General features: G+C 38.5%; 1 protein-coding gene across 1 annotated transcript in view; it reads left to right on the top strand.

The window, feature by feature from the left end:
• kcnh3 (potassium voltage-gated channel, subfamily H (eag-related), member 3) overlaps positions 1-22,662 on the top strand; it is a 133,023-nt gene that overhangs the window by 89,424 nt on the left and 20,937 nt on the right. Inside the window, exons 3-8 of the mRNA XM_067604169.1 lie at positions 906-1,040; positions 7,051-7,190; positions 8,810-9,068; positions 10,955-11,112; positions 11,793-11,994; positions 19,073-19,459. Of these exons, the coding sequence (XP_067460270.1) occupies positions 906-1,040; positions 7,051-7,190; positions 8,810-9,068; positions 10,955-11,112; positions 11,793-11,994; positions 19,073-19,459 (1,281 nt within the window). The remainder of the gene's footprint in view (positions 1-905; positions 1,041-7,050; positions 7,191-8,809; positions 9,069-10,954; positions 11,113-11,792; positions 11,995-19,072; positions 19,460-22,662) is intronic.

Raw genomic sequence — 22,662 nt, forward strand, 5'->3', positions numbered from 1 at the left:
AACATGTATAGTATTAGGATATTGCACAAAAAGAAGTTAATTCACTCATTTGACCATCCTTATATTTCCTCCTTTGATTCACTTTTAGTGTACTCACTTCTCTCTGCACGTAATGTGAAGTCCAAATGTGTTTTGAGGGCCAACTGAATATTGGCCAATATGTATTTCACACAACTTGCAGCTTGCCTGCTTTTCTCATAGCTGTCACTCACTCACTTATTCACTCACACCATCCATATGGGCTCTCATTCTCTACAGGGCACAGGCGAATGTATCGGATGATTCATTCTCTCTGGTGTTATATATGTATCTGGTGTGATATACTGTATGCAAAATGCAAGAATATAAAAAAAGACCTAAGCTGATCCAGATAGTCTTAAGCTTCTCACTTGCTTGATGTTTAAGGGAGGAGTTTTATGACAGGTCAACTGGACAAAAAGATACAATGGCCCCATTTACAGCTGGTATTTATCTGTATCTGTATACATTATCTGGATAATGACATCTGATCCATGAGCATTTGCATTGTTGTTATCTTGATTCTACCCACATTGTGACTTGTCAATAAACATGGCACGTCTCACATCAAGGGAAGCAATGCCATGGGTGTTATTCATTTTTATTTCCAAAATTGTCAAAGGTGACTTAAAACAATGAGACAAACTAGTGGCCACCAAACTTAGAAAAATAGAAGTGTGTGGTGCTTATTTGAATATTACTGCATGCAATATTATTTTATTAGTGGATACTATTTACAATGTGCGATACAGAGTGACAAACATTTGGGGGACCAAGGGGAGCCAAGAAAAGAGTTTAACCTAATGTGATTCAACTCTGTAGCAGTATCGTATTTTGAGTGGAAATGATGCACTGACTGCACATGTTTGTATTTGTTTTCTCTACAGGTACACAGTTCTGGTGTCTTCTGGACATTGTTCCCATTAAGAATGAGAAGGGTGAGGTGGTTCTGTTCCTTGTGTCCCACAAAGACATCACTGACAAGAAGAGGGACCAGGATCCTGAGCAAGGACCTGACACAGGTGAGTTCATATAAAGAACACTGACTATGACTCAAAATTGTGCACAAACATCTAAAATGCTGACTTGTATTCAGAGACGTAATAAAGTCTGGGTCATGTGTATTTCACTTTGAGGTTTTCGTGTTTCAAGATGGATTCCACACAACCTTCCACAACATCTCTGTCATCCTGGTTGTAGCTTAAATGTAATTTTATTTACCCTTCAACACTGGAGAGAAGGTGACAGCATGCAGAACGTTTTCTCTGTGAGCTGTAAAGCGCTGCTGCAGTTATTGTAATTTCAGGCAAACAATAATTAGGCATCAATTAATTATCTTAATCTTTTATTTTTCATCCTGCGTCTTCTCCTCAGTGTAAATATCACCTGATTAAATAAGTGTGTCTGTTAATTTGAATATCACATTAATATTAATGAGTGTGTCTCTAATAAAATACACATGGTGAACCATAAACATTCTGTCAGCAAAGCCAGCCAGTGTGCAATGTGATTTATTTGAATTAATCATTGCTGATGTTAAGACTTAAGGGAATAAATAATACATCTTGTAAATGAATTGAGGAGCAAAAAATCTTATATTTAAGATAACTTAAAAATAACTGTTCAACAATTTTGGCTGTTTTTTTTTAGTTTGTTGTCTTGACTTGCCAGTCACCCTCCAACATGATCTTTTTTTGCCTGTGGCCTGGGAGTCATGACATGACATAACATTTGACCAATAAAACATATTAATCTGTTGATCGTATTTTTCTTGCAGGCCATGTCGATTGACCCTCTGTCAGAGTTGTTTGGGGTGTTTTTTAGCTGTTTGTTTATCTCACTCCTGTGACAGGAGTCATAAATCACAGCACCCAATCACTGCAAGGTGTGTTCAAAAACCCTGAATTTAACATTTTGTATTCTCGCTGAAATTCGACTGCAAACTACAACAACCCAGTCGCACATCAAAATCTGCTTTGTTGGTCCACAGCACGAAATGTATTAGTTTCACAATAACGGCACTAAAATTTCAAGACACCGACATTTTTTTGGCCTATTCTTTTCTATTGACCTGCATCCAGGTCACATGACTGTCAAGTTTCTGCCTGTGAAAACAAACAAAATGGCTGCACTGTACAAAGGAAATATAGACTGTGCTATGGAAAAAGAAATGAAGTAAATGAAATATATGGAGGTAACAAGAGCAACAATTAAATGTGACATGTGCATAATAATTAAATTATGTAACAGTGGAGGTTGAATGCAGTGCACAATTTAAAGTCCAGTTTGATGAAATATATGAAAGTGACAAGTGCAGGGATTAAATGAGGGATTTGAAATATAAAGTCATGATGGCCATGGTAGAGGATTTGATGCACACACACACACACATGCACACACACACACACACACACAAACAAACAGCACAGTGCTCTTTCCTAGCCTTCCGCTATCAAAACACCTTTATTTCTCAGAATCGAAGGAGAAAAAATGAAGACTGATGGCCTTAACATTAACTTATCATATTGTTGAGTTATCAAGGACACTTTCATGTTTTTGTGTTGAGAAACGTTGAGAAGAAAACCTTAACAAGGTGACAGTGAGGAAAGACTGTCCTCTGGTCAGCCAATCGCAAAGCTTCAAATTCAATTAATTTCTGCACTCTAAAATCTATGTTTTTTAATGAAAAACATCATCGAACAGTTATATAAAATCACACAAATAATATATCCGCTCAGATAACTACACAACGCAAAGACAATGATTCAAACAACATGCCACTACCTGGTCTCCGCAATAGCAGCATCCATAGCAACCACCATAGCAACTATAGGAAACATTGCATTCCCACAATTTTCTGGCAAGGCCTGAAACAATCTTCATAATAACTAACAAACTAAAGATCATATATTTTAATGTGATCCATTGACTATAAATACAGTTACTACAGACATTGAAATCTTAGTTTTAAACATCTACATCCTGTTGCCAGCAGAAGCTGAGTTCACTACAGAGAGACTGAGAGTTGAAAGCCAACCATGTAGAGAGAGCGAGCGAGATGCAGGGTAATCAAGACTCTTAAGATGAAGTGGAGTGTTTAAATTTTTAGTTTTTTTTAGATTGGCATTCAGTGCCACTGTTTGTAGTCCCTCCTGGTGAGAAAGAGCACCTGCTTGAAATCACTTACCCAATTTTGCTCCACTTGCCCAAGCACTCTCATTTGGCTGAATATCTCATTGCCTTGCTGCCGAAATGACTGAAAGTTGCTTTCATACACCCTGGCTGTGTTTTACACACTGCATGAGTTATTACATTTAAAATCAAGCTACACAATTTGGAGTGCAGTACACACTGCGGGGGACAGAAGACAAACAATAAAACAGGGGGAAAGGAAAGATGAGAGAGACAAAGGAGAATTTAAATGGTTTCTATTTTCTGATTCATCATCAAAACATGACCATAACCATTAACATAACATTCGCGTTTCAGCTAAATGAGGCACCTCTGTTTGAAGATGAGCAAGGAAACAAGTAACAAACAACTGTAAAATGAAAGAGAAAAGAAGGCTTTGACATTTATGATGTGATAAGTTGACACAAACAATCACATTCACCTGCTTGTGTATGTTCCTCAGGGGGAGTCTGCTGACTGGCTGAGTGGCTCACTTCTGGCACTTAGCTCAGCGTGATGCGCCTTTTCAAAATGCATAATCAGTTAGTGAGATGGAATGGGAGAGAGGTTGAGAACACATTTATGGTGAAAAAAAAATAAAGAAAGGGAGACTTTGAGTCTTTGACAGCTTAATTGTGCTCTATAAACAAAGTTTGTTACTTATAATCATGCACTAAACACTTAAAAACACATCGCTATGTGCTACATCTTTCTCAGACACATCTGCACACTTAATTAATTGACTGTGTAAATAATTTAAAATGTGTAGTCAGCCTCCCACAGAGAACATAGTGTATATTCTGAAACGAGCACCATCAGTGAGCACAGTACATTAAGTAGAATCTACCCTGAGGCGTGCAAAGATCCTTTCCTTCTTTGCTTTGCATTCCCCGATCTGCCAACAGATATGTTGAACAGTGGAAGGCGAAAATGACCCTGAGACCTCAGCTTGCTTTGTGTCCAGGAGTCACACTGATCCTATCTCAGTGTGTCACAATGCATTGGTTGTTGGGGAATGAATGTATTGTGGAGGACTGGCCCTGGTACGGTAGAATATACCCCACACATGAAGTCTGAAGCAGACGCTCAGGTACCAGTGCTGAGACATAGAAAGATATTCCTGAGATATTTATACACCTGGGGTTTAAAATTCAGGTTTTTCAGGGTCCATATGCTTTGCCATTTTTTATTAACAAGCAAGATGGGGGCCTTTAGCTAATCATACTTACACAAAGCCCACTGGTGTTTTCTTTTAGGAGACGACTAAAACAGTCAAACAAGGCGAGGTGGTGCCATAAGTATGCTATCAATTGTTCATTTTTAGTGTCCATCTTTTGTGTGACACTTAGGACAAGAGCTGCTTCCATTTTAGAAGATGCTAAATTTATATTTGTCCATGTTTATTTTCGATTAATTTCTCTTCAGACCTTCTGTAGCTGCAGTGTCACTTCACCTGTAGACAAATAAGCTTTCCACAAGTATGAAAGAGAGAAAGAGAGAGAGGGCAATGACCACACCCTCAACTGAGGTGTAAATAAATTGTTTATTGAATATGAAATGAGTCGTGACTGGCACCGAGGACAGGAAGGCGTTTACAGACATGTGACTGACATATGTTTGACATGTGGTCCTGCTCCTGAACTTCATCTTAAATAAACTCCAAGTAAAATTTACCCACAGTATGTGATATTACAGTACACCATAAACATATACAAAGCTAACTAAATGAAATGTCATTGGGTCTGGGGCTACCAATAATGATTATTATCATATTGATCATTCTGTTGATTATTTTCTCAATTAATTGATTCGTTGTTTGTTCTTTTAAATTTCTGAAAATAGTGGAAAATATTGGTCACTGTTTCCCAAAACCCAATGTGACATCCTCTAATGTCTTCTGTTGTCCCGACCAACAGTCCACAACCCAAAGATATTCAGTTTATTTCATAGACTAAAGAATTAGTTTGTGATGCTGAAATCAGAGAATTTGGACATTTTTCTTTAAAAAAAAGACTCAAAATGATTCATTGAATATTTAAATAGTTGACAATTAGTTTTCTGTTGGTCATCTAACTCATTAATCAACTAATCATTGCAGCTCTAATTAGTTCACACAGGCATCATTTCCACTGGGAATGTTGGGGACATGTCGAGGTTGAGGTTGATTTCTTTACTAAAATCTCTCTGAATATTGCCTTCTTATCGTCCAGCCAGCATGCTCAGAATGAGGGAAGAGAGTAGATGATAAAAATGTTATTGCCTTCAGTTATTACTGTGTGCTCTAAGCAATAAGCTTAACAAGTAGGAGCAAACAGTGCAGCAGGAGCTTTGCATGCTTTTTTTGTCCTGGGTTTTGCTTTTCAGGCTAATTACAGTCTGCCTTGCCTTATTGGTGGATTTTGTTGATTCTGTGTGCACTGTGTGAGAAAGACTGTGGGTATTACTCAGCAGGGCTGAAAAAAGCACTTCATCAATACTAGAATCAAGCACCAATCAAAGATAATGACATAAACCAGAGTGTTCCTTATAAATATGTATGCAATATTTGTGCCCCCCCACTTCTGAAACCAAACCCACTTTAAAACCAGGTGTTGAGGGTTGGTGCTTCAGGCATTGGTTTTCAAACAGTTTTTATATCCAGGTGCAGCCAATCTGGCCAATACAGCGAGAAACACAACAGCAAGGCAATACTATCAGGAACCATTGAAGCTGAGTTTGTTTAGTGCCGAGCACTACATACAAGAAATACATTATAAAGTCTTTGTCAAAGGATTAAATGGGATCACGGCACTGACCTTGAACATAAGCTCTTCTTCTGTCATATCCTGCACTTGGATATAGTTTGGCAGACAAACTTTTATCTTCACCACCACTATGTGGTTTCTCTTGTGTGAAGTTGTGAAGTGAACTAGCATGCCTCCCTGTACATCTGTCACAACAGATAGTATGGCACTGCACTCAGAAAGAAAATACATACCTTGTTTATGCCAAGCCTCTGTTGGTCGTGATGGTCCTGTGAATAACCCCCAACTGTACATACAGAGAGAAAGAGAGTTCCAGCAATAATATTTAGTTACCCTGTACACAGACTGACCTGTTTGAAATCTATCCTAGATACCATGAATAAATCGAATTTGCTGGCTGAGAATGAAAATGATTCGGTTACAGGGGCGGGTATTTGCCAGGCATAACATTATATTATAGACAGACAGAGGAAGAATCATAATAGGAAATGTAAAGTGGAAATGGAGAGAACAAGAAAAGGTTTTGTCTGAATGATGACTTAATATAAAACAACTCCTTTAATCTACATTTGGTTCTGTTCTACCCTCTTTTGCCTGCAGCCAGACAACTTTATTTTACTGGATCTTATGCTTTGTTAATCAATTAATCACAAAAAAGGATGTCATGAATGAGATGTTGTGGATAGCTTGACTCTGTTCAATACAGATCTCAACCTCTCTCAACCCAGATCATCAGATTTTACCATAAGAAAACCTGAAGAATATTCTTAGTCAGTGAAGAGCCGTGAAGGCAGACTGCAGGTCGATATAATATGAAATATTTACACTGCGTCTTGAGCAGTATGTGTACGTCACAATGTATAACTTGTGGTTTCAGACATATCGAATTGAACTCCTTTTAAAGTCCACAGGGTATGACCCATCTCAGACTTTTAAAACTTGAAGTGAGATAGTTTAAGACATGGTAGAAGGCTGTGAACATTGGTCATTAGCGCAGTATCTCTGGACTGAGTGCAATTTCAGGCAACATGGAGGGGATCAGATAGGACTTGGTTTAAATTCTTACCTCGTGTTGTGTGAGTGTTTGTAGCTCAGCATGTTACCATCTCCTCCACAGATGAGGAGACAGGTCTGGAGGTGCATCAGGTAACTCGCCCTCCAGGCTTTAACGCCAACAGGCGCCGCAGCAGAGCTGTGCTCTATCATCTGTCAGGACACCTGCAGAAACAAGACAAGAGCAAACTCAAGATCAACAATGTGAGTCTCTCTGTGTTTGTCTACACTCGTACATTGTGCAAAATAATTTATTTTCTCAGTGATTATACTGGTTTCATTGTAGCTGCATTGGTTCATATTTCATCTCATATTTTTGAAGTATTAGATTCTTGGTTTCACAAAGTGCCAGAAGGTGTATTGCATACCAGACTGGCCCCAGTTTGTGCCTCTCATGTATTCATTACTTTTTCTTTTGAGACTTTTTCACTGATTTTTATATTCAAGTCACAGAGTTAAGGATAAATATAGTACAAACCAAACTTTAAAAAACCCTAGAGGTTGTTTAACAACAAAGAACCTTTTTGAAGATATTTCCAGATTCTTCAAAGACTTTTATCCTGCTGAAATAAAAAGTTTTCAGTACATTAAAGGCATTTTTTTGTTCCCTAACTTTCTTAAACAGTGGTTTATGACCTACAGTATGGACTTGTATTTATGATACTGTATGATGCTCCAGCACACAACACACCACAGAGACCTCAGGGCTCTGTCCAGTCCTGTAGTACTTGTGTGTTCACTGCACTGTAGGTTTGCTGCAGCACACTCCCTGACAGATGGTATGAAGGTCATCGGAGTAGTTTGACTTTGGAGTAAAGATGTCTGTATTTAGCTAATATCAATCATAAAACAAAGATGCAGACCCATGCAGTTTGAATCCTGCACTTATTCAGGCTTTATATTAGGGATCATTATTTTTCCTTTTTTTTGAAAGGGGAATTAATATGTTTTTTAATTATTATTTATTAAAAATCAGTGAACATGGGATACAAAATTTAAAAAATATTTTAAAAATACAATCTGTTGAACAAACATTATTTAGTTTAACCTTATCTTGTACTGACTTTAGTGCATATTGAGAAGCTCATGTTATTGTCTTCACTTTCTATTAATGGGGACATTTTCTGAGCTGTGCTCATCACAAGCAGTGTGTTTCAACAGCAAACATAACTTATTCATGAGGACATGCTGTAAAATCTGGGTGAAAAAATACACATATTTTTCAGGGAAAATAAAGTTCTAAATTTTATACAGTATATACTGTAAAATGTGAAAGCAGATACCTAATTATACATTTCAATCTGATGTTCCCAACACATTAAGTATCATTGAAGTTAGGTGAACACACTTTGTTAAACTCTGCAACCTAACACACTTGAAATGAGTGAGACGTCATTTTTATGACTACACTGTTACATCAAATGAAAAATACTAAAAATCCTGAATATTTTTTTATATAGATTGTATTTTATCATTTATTTTACTTTAATTAATACACTGTAATTCAGCCTGCTACTTGCAATTGTTGGAAACCTTGAGACCTTCACTAGGATTTATATTACACTTCAGTTGGCTTGCACAATGCCTATCTGTGCAATATGAGTTTTTGATAATGCAGCTGCCAAATGGTCTTAAGATTCAAGTGGTTCAATAAGTGTGTGAAGGAGACTGTGTCTGTGTGTGCAGGTGTGTGTGTGTGTATGTGTGTGCAGGTGTGTGTGCGTGTGGCTGGGCACAGAGAAAGTGGCATGCAAACAGTGGAAACCTGGACTATGAGAAAGAGAGAGTGGTGTTAACATCTCTGCCTCTGTCATCCAATCCAGAACATGTTTGGAGAGAAGCCTCCAATCCCGGAGTACAAGGTAGCGGCCATACAGAAATCTCGCTTCATCCTGCTCCACTATGGGACCTTCAAGGCTGGCTGGGATTGGTTGATTCTGCTGGCAACCTTCTACGTGGCTGTCACCGTGCCCTATAACGTGTGCTTCACCGTGGTGGGAGGGCGAGATGAAGGGAGCAGCAGTGCCCCGCGAAGCCCACCAAGCGTCAGTGACATCCTTGTAGAGATCCTCTTTATTTTAGGTGAGAGAGCGCGCTGTATTTAGCTGACTCTAGAGGGTAGTCTTTAGTGGAAAGACGTGAGCCAATTAAATTCCCCTCATGATAAACACACTCCTAGAGGACACACCTGAGCATACATATTCAAGTTGATGCTGAAACTTGTTCAGTAACTTCAGTAATTAACAAGACTTAATGATTGCAACGATCTTCTATTTGTCCATTGCTGTATGAACCGCCCCTGATAGGAAGTCAGTAAAGCAGCGCAAGCTTTTAAATGAGAGGCTCATCAGTCACCACAAAAGTTTTGTTGAAGTTTTTAATGATGCATACGCAGCAGTGAAAGGATATGAGCCATTCACAACAGACCATTATGTCTCATTGCTTACTCATTTCCTAGAAAACAACAGGCCTCTTTGTCCCCAGCCTTGTCCGTCTAACTGTAGGAAATTTACATGAGTGCTCTTCAATGGACAATTTGCCTTAATGGAAAAAAGTGAACATAAACCCTCCATCAATAAACTTCTGCAATGAAATTATACTAGCCACCCGCAGTTAAATGGATGACTCCTGTCAGTCGATATCCCATTTGTTAGAACTAATAGGGCAGCGCGTTTATCAATACATTCACCCAGTCCACAATAGTGGATTGAATTTGTTCATTTCTGTTAATAAGATGCTTTTCATGAATTAACAACATCCTCAAGACAGGAATAGCAGGTTTCAAAGAGCTGCACTGGAGGTCTTGCATGTTTTAGCCCTTTAACTACAAATGCATACACTGTCTTACATCACAGCTTTATTTTCTACTTTTCGGGCAGACTTTGGTTTCTGTGCATTTAAGGGCAATATTAGCCTCAAAACCTGATTTAGATAAGAATTTATCACAATGAAAAGTTTTGTTACCTTCATTTTTCTGCCAATGGAGCATTATTTTTGCATGTAAAACAGATGTGAGCAGGGTTCATTTAGAAAGTTAGTCAAAAGCATTGCATTTACAAGCTGTGTGGTCAAAAATCAGACCTGGAAAACAACCAGTAACCAAGTCCACATAAATCATCATCTTCATCACACATCATCTTTAAAGCTTAGTCGTTTTCTTGAGTTAAACTGAAGCATTTCACTCTCAGGTGTCAGATGTCAGAGTGTCCTTGAATGCACCAACAATGTTGGTTAAAATGGTCCCTGCTTGTAGTCCTTTACAAGTTTGAAACCTAATTTTCACTGTTATGGATCACTGTCAGTTGTAGTGAATAAATGGAAACCAGCGGCTCGCTGGAAGGTATTGAATTAATCAATAAACTGATTTTGTGCTTTGAAAATGATCACTAATGTAAATCAAACACAATTTTTGATGAAGGCCCTGAGAGGTCCAAACCTGTCAGATCTTTAAACCAATGTGCCTGACTAAATAAAGTCTATTGATATAATATTTTTCCATGCGCTGACCAAAGTGCCTGAAGAATGTTTTCATTTCTGTGAACACTTTTAAAAGCACATGAAGGTTCCTTAGACTTACTCCATGTGAAAATTAGCACTTATTGGAGAAACATAATTTTGATCGTTAAAACATACAGAACCACTGCTATTGTCTTCTTAGTATAAAAGTAAAGGATAACACTAATAGAGTCAGTTTGTAGTTACCAGTTTAGTTACTGTCAGTTATAGAATTTAACATTAGTTCATTTATTTACAATATATATCTTCTTGGTTTCACAACATTTCTATAGGATTTGCTGATGTTTTTTTTTCCTCAACTCATTATTTGGAGTGACTTCCATGTGATTCATTGAATAACCATTGTTCTATATGTTATTCATAGCTGTGTAATTATCATGTAACAGTAATTTTGTCAATGACACTTGTGCTGTCACGTTGGTAATTCCTGCTGTTGTTGTTGTCCTCTGCAGACATATTGCTGAACTTTCGAACTACTTTTGTGAGCACGTCGGGTCAGGTAGTGTACGACGCCCGCTCCATCTGCGTTCACTACGTTACCACCTGGCTCTTTGTCGATCTCATTGCCGCCCTGCCCTTTGACCTGCTGTATGCTTTCAACGTCAGCGTGGTGAGTCTCCTCTGTGTGTGTGTTATTGCGTGTTCATCTGTGGACATTTGTGTGTATGTATTGCTGTAACAAAGAGTATGGCAGACTGATCTGTGTGATAAATCCGACCAATTAACTTTTAAATCAAAGAAAGAACAAGACTTGAATGTTGACATATTCTCTGTCTCCTCTCCTGCATTCATTTTACACACTAACACATTGATGGCAATGAGCCAACTTTGGAAAATGAGAACAGAAATGTATAATGTCATAGGCTCCCATGTGGATTTATTAGATCAACATTTCATCCAAACTCCTGCTCATCAGACAAACAAATGGCAGAGAGCCAAGCTGATGTTAGTGCACATACTGCAAGTCTAATTGATTTGTATCTCCATGCTCAGAATGTTGAGAGACTGAAAGACTCATTTAGAGTAAAATTCAAATTTGGAGTCATTTGAGAAATGTTTGCTTTCATATGAAGAATAAATTAAAGATCCATCTTTTCAACTACAAATTATGAATAGAACACAATGAAAGAAAGGAAAACTGGGTAATTTAGATCCATGGGTGTAAAAATGTTAGCACTTTTGCAGAGTGGTAAGTTAGTACACTTCAAGGATTACTCCAGTGTATAAACTCCTTCTAAGTTATTATTATGCTTTGCCTGAACGGGTATGGTATGTACTGTATCTGTGCAGTACTTTGGGGTCCACCTGTTGAAGACGGTTCGGTTGCTTCGGTTACTGCGGCTGCTGCAGAAGCTGGAGCGCTACTCCCAGTACAGCGCTGTGGTCCTGACCCTGCTGATGTCCATGTTTGCCCTGCTGGCCCACTGGATGGCGTGTGTCTGGTACTTCATAGGTCGCAGGGAGATTGAAAGTCCTGGCTCCTGGGATATTGGTTAGTACACACTCTTTTTTTTCCACCCACAAAGACAGACTTTAATCAGTGTAGCTACTTTAAAGGATTGGCTCACAATTTTTCAAGTCTGCCCTAAATCAATAGTCAGGCTCCCAAATGAACACTGACACATGCTTTTCTTGCTGTTATCATTCCTTCCGTTCATACTGGCCATTAAGAGATCCCTTCATAATGCACTTACAATGTAAGTGATAGGGGACAAAATCCACAGTCCTCCTTATGTGCACAAGTACATTTAAAAGTTTATTTGAAACTAAGAGAAGGAAATTTTTACTAAAAAGACTGTAACTGTGAAAGCTATCCACATTATTTGACTGATTTCTGAAGCCTTATATTATCTTCATAAACTTTTAAATACATTTTTTCCAACACTGTGGATTTTGGCCCCCATTACTTACATTGTAAGCACATCTGAAGGGTATCTTTAATAGCCAGTATCAACAGGAGGAATGATTACAGCAACCAAAACCTGTTTCAACGTTCAAATGGACACCTGACTGTTGCTTCAAGAAAGACTTAAAAAAATGTGAACTTATCCTTTAATAAAGCCAAATAAAATGTCCCCATTAGGTATTTACAGTAAACTGTGCACTCCTCAAAGGTAAATTTAGTTTCTGTGGGGTTAGAGTGGTGGAAAAATACTCCCTGGAGCAACTTTATGGTCCATTTCTCTGGGTAGAGAGCTTTTAGTGTACAGTTTTTTATTTCAGTCAAGCTTCTAATTGTCACTGTGCATGCACTGTGCAGTAAATAACCTGCCAGTTCCCGACACCAGAATTTCATTTGGGCAAATTGAGCAAATCTTCAGCATCACAGTTAGATAGGATACTCTATCACTCTTCTCAATTATACTGCAAACTCTGTCCTTAGGAAATCATTTCAGGGTTCCCAAATGCAGATTAAATGAGATCTTATTTTATTGCAGCCCCTACTTTATGGTTTACACTGATGTGATGGGTAGATTTTAACATAAAAATCTTGCCTAATGCTGCTTTAACTATTTGCACATTCACCTCCCCTGTCTCGCTTGAAAGAGTGATTGAAAATGACACCTATCTAACCCTATGCAAAGTGGTGTCAGTAATTTTGTATCCACAACACAGGCACAGAAGCAGTTACGTGGAGAGACAGCCCCTACGTGTCTCAATTTTCAGCACAAATGATGCTTTTATAAGACGCCGCTTTGTTGATATTCCATGAGTTCCCCTGGGGTCAGCTGAGAAAATCCACGTGTAAATCTGTACTCTCGGTTTAGAAATCTGTGCACATGGTTTATAAAACATGCTCTCAGATTCATAATTCATGCTCTCAAATTACAAACTATGTTATCGTTTAAAATTATAAAAACTCTGAAACAATAACAATAATTAAATACAATTTAATCAAATTAGCCCATGGAGTAATCTAACATATGTGCATTTATGAAAATGTCATATATGTCATGTATGTTCATACTATATGCTGGAATCACATATATGACATATATTGGAATGCCATATATATCCATATACAACGCTGGAAGTTGTTCTGAATCATCACCTTTATCCTATGATGAAACATTTCTATCCTGATGGGAGTGGTCTCTTCCAGGATGACAATGCTCCAATTCACAGGATACGAGGGGTCACTGAATGATTTGATGAGTATGAAAATGATGTGAATCATATGCTATGGCCTTTACAGTCACCAGATCTCAACCCAGTTGAACACCTATGGTGGATTTTGGGCCAACGTGTCAGACAGCGCTCTACCATCTTCAAAACACCAAATGAGGGAATATCCTTCTGAAGAATGCTATTCATCCCTCCAGTAGAGTTCAGAGATTTGTTGAACTAAATCAAAATTGGAACTTAATTTATAATTCAAGGGCACGGTTTACAAATCCGTGGGCATGGATTCATAATTCAAGGGCATGGATTATGAATCTGAGGGCACAGTTTATAAATCATGTGCACAGACTTTCTAAATGGAGAGTACAGATTTACACACAGATCTTTTTTTTTCCTCAGCTGACCCCAGGGGGGCTCCGTACACAAGCATCTCTCAGCAGAGAATCTCAAATCCTGCGGGTGTCATAAAACCCAGGCATACAACCTGATAAACCTGTAAACACAAACAAACAGGCAGTTTCCAAGGGAGCAAACTTTAATCCTTTTGACTGTGAACTTGGGCGAAGATCAACATCAGTATCTGTGTGTCTTTCATTTTATTATACCTAAGTATCACACAAGCACACACCCACAGACACACAAGCATGCCCTTGAGTCAAACAATAAACTGCAAATGAGCGTGTTTGTGAAGCTATGGATGTCAGGGATATATCTTTTCTGTTTTCTATTTTCATTGAAGTCTTACTCGTTTTCTCACACTTGCGGTCGCCTTCTCCTTCTATCCATCCTTCCCTCCCTCTCTCTCTCTCTATCGCTCTCTCATTGATTTGTACCAACCTACCTATCATTATCCTTTCAGCAAACCACATAATGACAGACAGTAACACTGCCGTCAATTCTTGTCAGCTGTCCCTCAATTTACTATTCAGGCAGACAGAGTGAAACCAAAACAAAACAAACAAAAGCCCTGCTGCAGTCTGACCTTGCTGTGACACCAGCTGTGATTTACAATTGAGGTCTGATGTCTGCATGTACATTTGTAGTACTGTGGCTGTCAAGTCAGTCAATTGGCCTCTTCGTGGGAGAGCTACAGTTTTTGTCTGCAGGGCTTTCAATAATTCAAGGCCACAGCCATCCCTACAACCCCTCACAGAGCTGTTTTCATCGCACACACACACAGACACACACAAACACACACACAAGGACAGATCATATGTTTTTTTGAAGGGACGTTTTAATGCATGATGCAAGGTTTGCTACTCATCTTGCCAGTTTTTTTTTACTTGAGACACCTGTTAGTCAAGCAATAGTAATCCTAAATGTACAGTATCCCTCTTTGATTTTTACATTAGAAAAAATATCAAACATCCATTAGAGGAAGTGCATCTTAAGGGATAAGGTTTGTAATATTCTATATTTTTCTTACTGTCAACAAACCATGAAAAGACAGAAGCTCACAGGGTGTTAGTCCATCTCTCAATAGTTTCCAACTACCCTACACTGTCTGCGGCACTCAGCCCCAAGCTCACTAGTTCCTACTGAGGATGTAAATCTTTAAAAATTGGTCACAGAGAAATAGTTCCTTTTTTCAAAAAGGTTTAGAAATTTCCTTAAGCAGTTGAGCGCTGTAGCTTTTAGCAAACATTACTCAACAGTGGTAAATAGTGCATTTGTTGGGGACTGTTGTCATGTGTGGATTAATACACACATTTGGTTCATTACTGAGTATTTACGGCAGCAGGAGTGTGTGCAACGGACTCAAAATAAACTATCACCAGCGTTGTCCTTTAAGATCCTGGTCTCAACAGTCAGTCATGGTGGTTACCTTGTTGTCAGCAGAGGGCCACCCAGCTAGTAGTTTTGTTTTAACAGGAAATATTTAACAGAGGTAAACAGCAATGACAGTAGCACTCAGTGTTATCAGCCATGGAGCCGAATTGGCTTTTTAAATCATAAAGCTGTGTGCTTTTCTCTGTGGAGGCTGTCAGCAGACAAGCACACATGAGGCTAGTTAAACCTTCCAATGCTGCTTAATAGGACAAATGTCTCATCTGAAACCAATTTAACTCCTCATGTTGCTCATGCTGGTCTATGAATTGTCCGTGCTTGTCCATAATGATTTGCTTTTGTGGACTGAATGTCATCTGTCTTTTTCGTGTAAAAAGCAATGTCAGATTAAAATGTATGGTGGTGCTGGAAGCTTAGAGATGCATTAGCAGAACAAAGTTTGCTAATAAGACATATTTGTACCATTAACCCCGTTTCACAACGGATTGCAAACCATGCCTCTTCACTGAAGCAGAATAGGGTTTTATGAAACTGGATTGTGTGATACAACTAATACCATCAGAAGTCAGCACTGTCAAGATGTTTTGCTATTGACAAATGTCTCAAATTTGCATGTCAAAGTTCACCAACATTGAACTCTACATGAAACAGTTGCTAACATGATTTTGGTGCTGCATCATAGAGAGTATTATTATTTTTTCCATGATATGTTGATAATAGTCACTAACTATCTATATAAAGAAGAGATTACAGAGTGTTGGCAGTACATGCTGCTAGATCATTGGTCTCCCTCTAAGGTTTCTGTCCACCACATACAATCACAGAAGGCCAGAAACATCCCACCCACATCTCTTCCAGGAGTTTAAGTGGCTGATGTCTTTGCTGCCTCACTAGTAGTGGTGTTTGTTTATAGAAAATATTTATTGCAATACAGTACTGTGCAAAAGTTTTAGGCACTAAAAGTAAAGTGAGGATTCTTTCAAAAATAATGCCATTGATAGTTTTATTAATTTATCAGTTAACTTCATACAAAGTTCAGTAAACAGAGGAAACCCAAAATCAAATCAATATTTGCTGTGAGCAGCTTTGCCTTTAAAACAGCAGCAGTTCTCCTCGGTACACCTGCACACAGTTTTTCAAGGTTGTTTCAAGTATCTTGGAGAAGTTGCCACAGTTCTTCTGTTGAATTCAGCGTCTCGGTTGTTTCTGTCTCTTCGTGTAATCCCAGACTGACTCCATGATGTTGAGATCAGGGCTCTGTGGGGACCAAACCATGTGTTGCAAGACTTCTTGTTCTTCTTGTTGGTGTAGATAGTTCTCTATGACTCTGTACGTATGTTTGGGGTCATTGTCATGCTGCAGAATCAATTTGTGACAGATCAAACGCCTCCCTAATGGTATTGCATTATGGATAAGAATCTAAACAGCTAAAGTACCTAAACCTTTTGTACAGTACTGTACATGTGGTTGCTCTTCAACATATAGTTAATTCACCCCTGCGGATTAATAAAGCAACTGAGTTGAATTTAAGTGAACTGAAAAATCAGAACAGATTTAATAAGTTTAAACTAGCAAAGACTAACATAGACAACTGAATCTACTGATTGCGGTGGTTTAATTGCAATTATTTGATTTCATTCCAAAATTTTCCTGTTTTAAAAGAGTACTACACCAATTTAGCGTTGCATTCCTGTAACAGTCAATAACAAAATCAATGTAGTAGAACCATATATATATGTCTTTTTTATTCAATGCATTCTTCTTCCATGTCAAAATCTGACACCCGCATTGCCCACAGCGTAACTCGACGTCAAACAGTTCAGTTGGGTATTCTGATGTGTTATACTAGCAGTAGCTTATGCAGCCTTGAGATGAGGCAGAAATAAGGAGCAGTCTGCAGAGATCTGGTAAGCTCACCTCTGTCAAAAACTACATCCCCAGATTTTCTACACAGCTCCCTCTAGAGCCACTAAAGGCTTTATACAACTTTTTGATGGGAGCAGGAGTTCAGAACCATGGACAGCTCACAAGTGAGTTCAGTCAGTTTAAGCACTCAGGGGAGAGATCAGCACCTTGGACAGGGGCAGAGAGGCTGCAAAGGAACGCTGTGTACAGTTTTTACCAAAAACTATAAAGTTTACTTGGACATATAAAGACAGTAATATGGTTCAAGAAAATGTATTTCTAGTTTACCACTAACACAAACAATACATGACAAATTAATTGAGTTAAACCATACGAATACTGTCACATTACATTAAAAAAAAAATCCTGCCCTTTCACAGCTAAACAGTCACACACTGAAACCAGAAACAGAAACAGACATCTGCCTTGTCTTCTCCAGAGATGCAGACTTCATTATTGTGGTGCTACCATAACATCAGTAATGTCATCCACATTTTATTATGCAACACAAGACAAAAAAAAAAAGTTTATGTTTTCCGATTTTGATCCGAATGCATGGACATACATGGAATGTATCGTCTTAATCAGGTCCAAATTTCCTCAACATGGCAAAGGTTAAGTTGTACTAATGACAAAGTAATTAGGAAACTACTCAGGTGTTAAATCCTCTAATGTTGTTAGTTTAGCTGCTTGACTGGGACTCTGCTCAGAGCGCGATTGTCACTTCTGCTTAATTATGCTGGCAGGCTGGTCTCACTGTCTGGGAGCATAAGCATACACACATACACACACAATCACACACACACAGGGTCAAAGCTACTTGCCTGAAGCATGTGATGCCGGAGATCAATGAATGGATGCATCCATATTGTATTATTCATATTCCCTCTCTTGCTATCTCTCTTTTTCTGATTCTGCTTTCAGAGGCTCAGCTGGGTTTCACCACTCTATACAACCTCTAACACACACTGCCTCTCAATAATTTATCCTTTCTCCTATATCTTCCTACTTTCTGTCCTTTCTCCTTCTTCCAAAATGAAGCACATTTATTTTTCAATGCCTCTTTTTATTATTCTTATTAATTGTAATTAGAGGGCTTGTTTGCACTTTTGGAGTCATGGTTTTTGATTTGTTTATTTTGTGGTGTAAGAAGAGAAGGATGTACATGTTCTGGTGAACTTGATGAGCAGAAGGAGTAAAGTGTGTAGTGTGGGATCCACAGATCCAGGGCAGGTGTTACAGGGACTGATGATAGCTTGCCTCAGTTTAAGATGCCTGTTGCCAAAAAGTGGACAGTACAGGACATATTCAGCTATGAACGGACTTTGTGTGCAGAGGGAGATGATACAGAATGAAGACATCTATTTAATTTATGGGTAACACTTTACTTTAAGTCCCTCTATCTAGAATTTATAAGCAGATAATGAATGACAACATAGTAAAACACAGTTGTAATAATATTGCTGACAAATACTATACATTAATAAACAGAATGAGAGAATGTCCTTATATCTGCTTATAACTACATTATAGTGTGTTATAAACCATTTGTTAAAGTAAAGTGTTACTTATATATCTTCAATGATAAAATAGGTAAAATACATTACATTTTAGGAGTTACTAAAGAATTTTTTTAAATGCATCTCTCTCTCTCTCTCTCTCTCTCTGACTCTCTCTCTCTCTCTCTCTCTCTGACTCTCTCTCTCTCTCTCTCTCTCTCTCTCTCTCTCTCTCTCTCTCTCTCTCTCTCTCAGGTTGGCTCCATGAGCTGGCCAAGCGTCTGGGTAACCCCTACTTCCTGTCCCCCCTGACAACGCTGGTCCACACCACAGTCAGCAGCCTCCCAGCCAACAGCAGCCAGTGGAACGTGTCAGGGTCAGAGTTCGGGGGGCATGGCTCCTGGAATTCCAGCCAATATTACGGAAACATGTCGGGGGGCGAGGCCATGTCAGGGACGGACACCGGGGGTGGGGGCGGGAGTGGGAGTCTCAGGGTGCTGGGTGGGGGCCCGTCAATGCGTAGCAGCTATGTGACATCACTCTACTTTGCTCTGAGCAGCCTGACCAGTGTGGGATTTGGAAATGTGTCTGCCAACACGGACTCAGAGAAGATCTTCTCCATCTGCACCATGCTCATAGGAGGTGAGAAACATGTGCGTGTGTGTGTGTATGTGTAAACCCTCTTCCCTCTTTGTTCCTGCACTTTGTATGCACGTTACTGTTTCCTCTAAGGGTGTGAAGCACTGCTTCTCCTCTCAGTCTTAAGTACTCACTCAGCTCATTATCTAGTGCCAGTGAGATATCAACACACAGCTGAGCACATTTTGTTCTGTCCCTCGCTCTTTTCTCATATTTTAACAAACAATAGACCCGTGCACACTTGTATACAAAAACATCCATTCACCATCTCATTTGTCTCACTCTCTTGATTGAGGGGTTTCATTGTGTATTGTTTTTGCATTAGTTTAGGTCATGAGACAAGTAATTAGTTTTTGATACATGCAGGATTTATCTAAAACATTTCTTAGCTTTGCAACACAGGATGTTTTCAACACTTTCTATTATTAAAGTAACAGACATACAGGATTGTGTGTCCTTGTTTTCTCATTATAAAATGGTACATTGCGCAAATTTTACAAACACAGATGGCTACATCCTCCAGAATATGACCTTGTATCAGCAAAGACCTAGTCAGTAACAATACCATTCGGTAATGGAGTTTTCTTCAAACCTGAGGTAAGACTTTTGAAAGTGGGTTCTGATGCATTTACTCAAAACTCAAAAAGCAATATACATTAACATCAGTGGAAGAGAGTCAGTAAAATGCTTGAATAGGTATTTGCCACACATTAATTCATATATAGCCTACAATTTAGCAACCTGTGTACAGAGGATATATTTTGTATGAGCTCAGGTTCTTTGATCCATGAGTGGGAGCAGCGAGCATCTTTTCATACAAACACCCCTCATTTTTAAAGATAATTAAATATATGAATGAATTTTGTCATGAAACAGAAGATTAATGGAAGAAATCGGAAAAAGACATTCTACTCTGTCTTTCTCACTCTGCGACTGAGCAGACCTGACAGTCCATTATGGCAACATATTACTATAATCAAGTGAAGTGAATGATATTGCTTTGATGCAAAATATTGCTGATTGATTTTATATGACAATTAAAATATAAATGTGCACTGCAGTAGCTACAGTCATTGAGGCTATAAACAAAATAAAGCCTAATGGCTTATTTCCAATGTGGTCCTCAAACACAAATAAGCACACAAATGCATCTGCATGTTCAAAGCTCTCTTCATAATATAAAACATAGATTACAAATGATTGAAAAACCTTTCTGAATTTACTCCCTGGCTGTCATTAACCAGGCTTGTGGGGGAAATATTCCACAGTATGGCAACAGAATGAAAAAAATATGTTTTTGTGTTTTGATTAAAACAGATTTTTGTTGAGTGACCTCTTGTGAAATAGCTGAGTGTCTCTAATTACTGAAAAGTAGTTTCCTAAATACATCAGGAGCACCCTCTTAATTGTCCCAAAGTACCTATATCGTCTCCATGTGGATGGAGTTAAATTACCCTTTTTTAACAACCTTTGTGCCTTTTGCCTTATTTTTAATGAGTTGAAATAATATTCTGCCAGTCTTTGGAAATAATAAGTTGGATAAATAGAGTATCTATTGGTGCTTTACACAAGCATGAAAGATGTGTTGGATACATACAGTACATACAGTCCTACTTACTGAGCTCTAATGCACATAGATTCTGATATGGACAGAAGGGACATGCAAAAGATGGAGGACATCATCAAGCATCAATGACAGCTCAGCTAATGTGTGTAATCAAAGCAAAGATCATTTTTGACATCAGTAACATGTAGCATTAAGAACATCACCCCCCTCCCGTCTTGGATCAAAGTGAGTGGATCAGGAGTGGAGTTGTTATTGTAAGGGTCATTATAACTTGGACGTTACTGATTAGGTAAATTATCTGCAGCTTGTCCAGTTGTTTAGTTTATTTGTGAAAGCCATGCATCATTTTATCAGGAGAATCCTGGTAGCAGCAGTTTGACCAGAGCTGCGATATCCGCCATTGGCCTTAAGTTCATTTCAACATTTAAAAATATATAAAATGGGAGAGTTTTTGGATGACTTGAAGATAGATTGGAGCATAACTTTACTAGCCCAAATCAACAGATTGAACGAGCAGACAGAGTGATAGAATCTCAGGTAAGGTATAAAAAGGTTTGAAAATTGTGAATATTGTTTTAAAATTACAATAAAAAAAATAAAAAATAACAAAACAAGTGTTTTTATATGCAAGTTTTATACCAACATACTGTACATTCAATAATGACAGCTAAGTGTTTTTCAAAGTCAAGCTTTTTGTGTTTCTCTGTGTTTTTGTGTGTATATGAAAGAGAAAAATAGATAGAAAGCAAGTGTACACACACACAACTGTGTATATTGTAAAAAAAAAAAGTCCTTACCAAAGTCAAAACCAAACCTACGCTCTTGCTGATGCATATACAATCAAGAGAGCTGAATGTTCAGGATGAAAGCAATAAATGAAGAAATGAGAAAGAAAGGCAGGATTTGAAAGGTTTATGTGGTGAGAGAAATGCAGAGATTTATGGTCAGAGGAAGCAATGGTTTGTAGGGATGTCTCAGGCTTCAGTGCACATTAAGTGGGCAGTAAGAGACCATACAAATACACACACACACACACACACACACACACACACACACACACACACACACACACACACACAGATGTTCACTATTAAACTTGTGAGGACATTGTATTGACTTGCATCTATTCCTTGGTGGCTAACTTTAACCAGAACTACCCACATGCAGTGATGTGGGCTCACATGTGATGATGTGAACAGAAACATTACACACTGCAGACAATAGATACCATCTGTTGTCAACATTTCTTGCATGAAACAATAATACAGTCTGCAGTTTTCAAGTGAAAGGTGCTAATGTGCCTGAATCTGTGCCATAGCCCTTTAAATGTTAAAGGGCTCCTATTATGCTCTTCCTTATTTTCCGTCATATATATAATGTTGCAATGATATTCATGTTGTAGAAATAATCTCTGTGAGCAAAAAGCACCAGTTTCAGACTGCTCTGGACACTCTGTCAGTTTCCAACAGTTTTTTCTACTTTCAGCGTGAGCTGATGTCATCTAGTGACTGATTTCGTTATATGGTCATCTGCTCCAGGCAGAGCGCCCACAAGTGCTCCAGTGTTAGTGCTGGAGTTCACTGCTACGCTCCAATAACATTATGGAATTTTGCCACTGTTTTGGGGGTAGTCACGCCGA

The sequence above is a fragment of the Thunnus thynnus genome, chromosome 11, assembly GCF_963924715.1.
Source record: "Thunnus thynnus chromosome 11, fThuThy2.1, whole genome shotgun sequence".
NCBI classification, from domain to species: domain Eukaryota; kingdom Metazoa; phylum Chordata; class Actinopteri; order Scombriformes; family Scombridae; genus Thunnus; species Thunnus thynnus.